This window comes from Penaeus monodon, chromosome 34 (assembly GCF_015228065.2).
Source record: "Penaeus monodon isolate SGIC_2016 chromosome 34, NSTDA_Pmon_1, whole genome shotgun sequence".
NCBI classification, from domain to species: domain Eukaryota; kingdom Metazoa; phylum Arthropoda; class Malacostraca; order Decapoda; family Penaeidae; genus Penaeus; species Penaeus monodon.
The window spans coordinates 2,900,526-2,900,854 of NC_051419.1; the positions used below are offsets into that span (position 1 = coordinate 2,900,526).

The 329-nt window shown below is 58.1% G+C and overlaps 1 protein-coding gene across 1 annotated transcript in view; it reads right to left on the minus strand.

Annotated features, from left to right (window-relative positions):
• LOC119594506 overlaps window positions 1-323 on the minus strand; it is a 17,236-nt gene extending 16,913 nt beyond the window's left edge. The window contains exon 1 of the mRNA XM_037943535.1: window positions 7-323. Coding sequence (XP_037799463.1) covers window positions 7-168 — 162 coding nt within the window. The 5' untranslated portion in view covers window positions 169-323. The remainder of the gene's footprint in view (window positions 1-6) is intronic.
• Window positions 324-329: the final 6 nt, after the last annotated feature.

Sequence of the window (329 nt, forward strand, 5' to 3'; positions counted from 1 at the left end):
CCGCACCGAACGCCGATGGAGACTGCAGACGAAGCGGGCCATCATCTTCACATCCCTAGGCGTACAGACGTGGACCAGCTGGCCCCGTTTGTACAGGCTAGGTCGTTCTCCTGTCCCGGATGCCGTCGCGAGAAGGACGACGACCACGAGGGTAGTTAGGGTCCTCATGCTTTCCCGGGAGGAGGAGGGGAGGGGGTGGGTGGTCGTCGCGGGGTCGTCGAGGTGGTCGTGCCTTTGGGGGAACGTCTCTAAGTCGTTTTCTTGCTTTTGTCCCCTCTTCTCTTCTTTATTTGGTTTTGTTTTTATCCGTTCTTCGGTTGGCTGGTGTA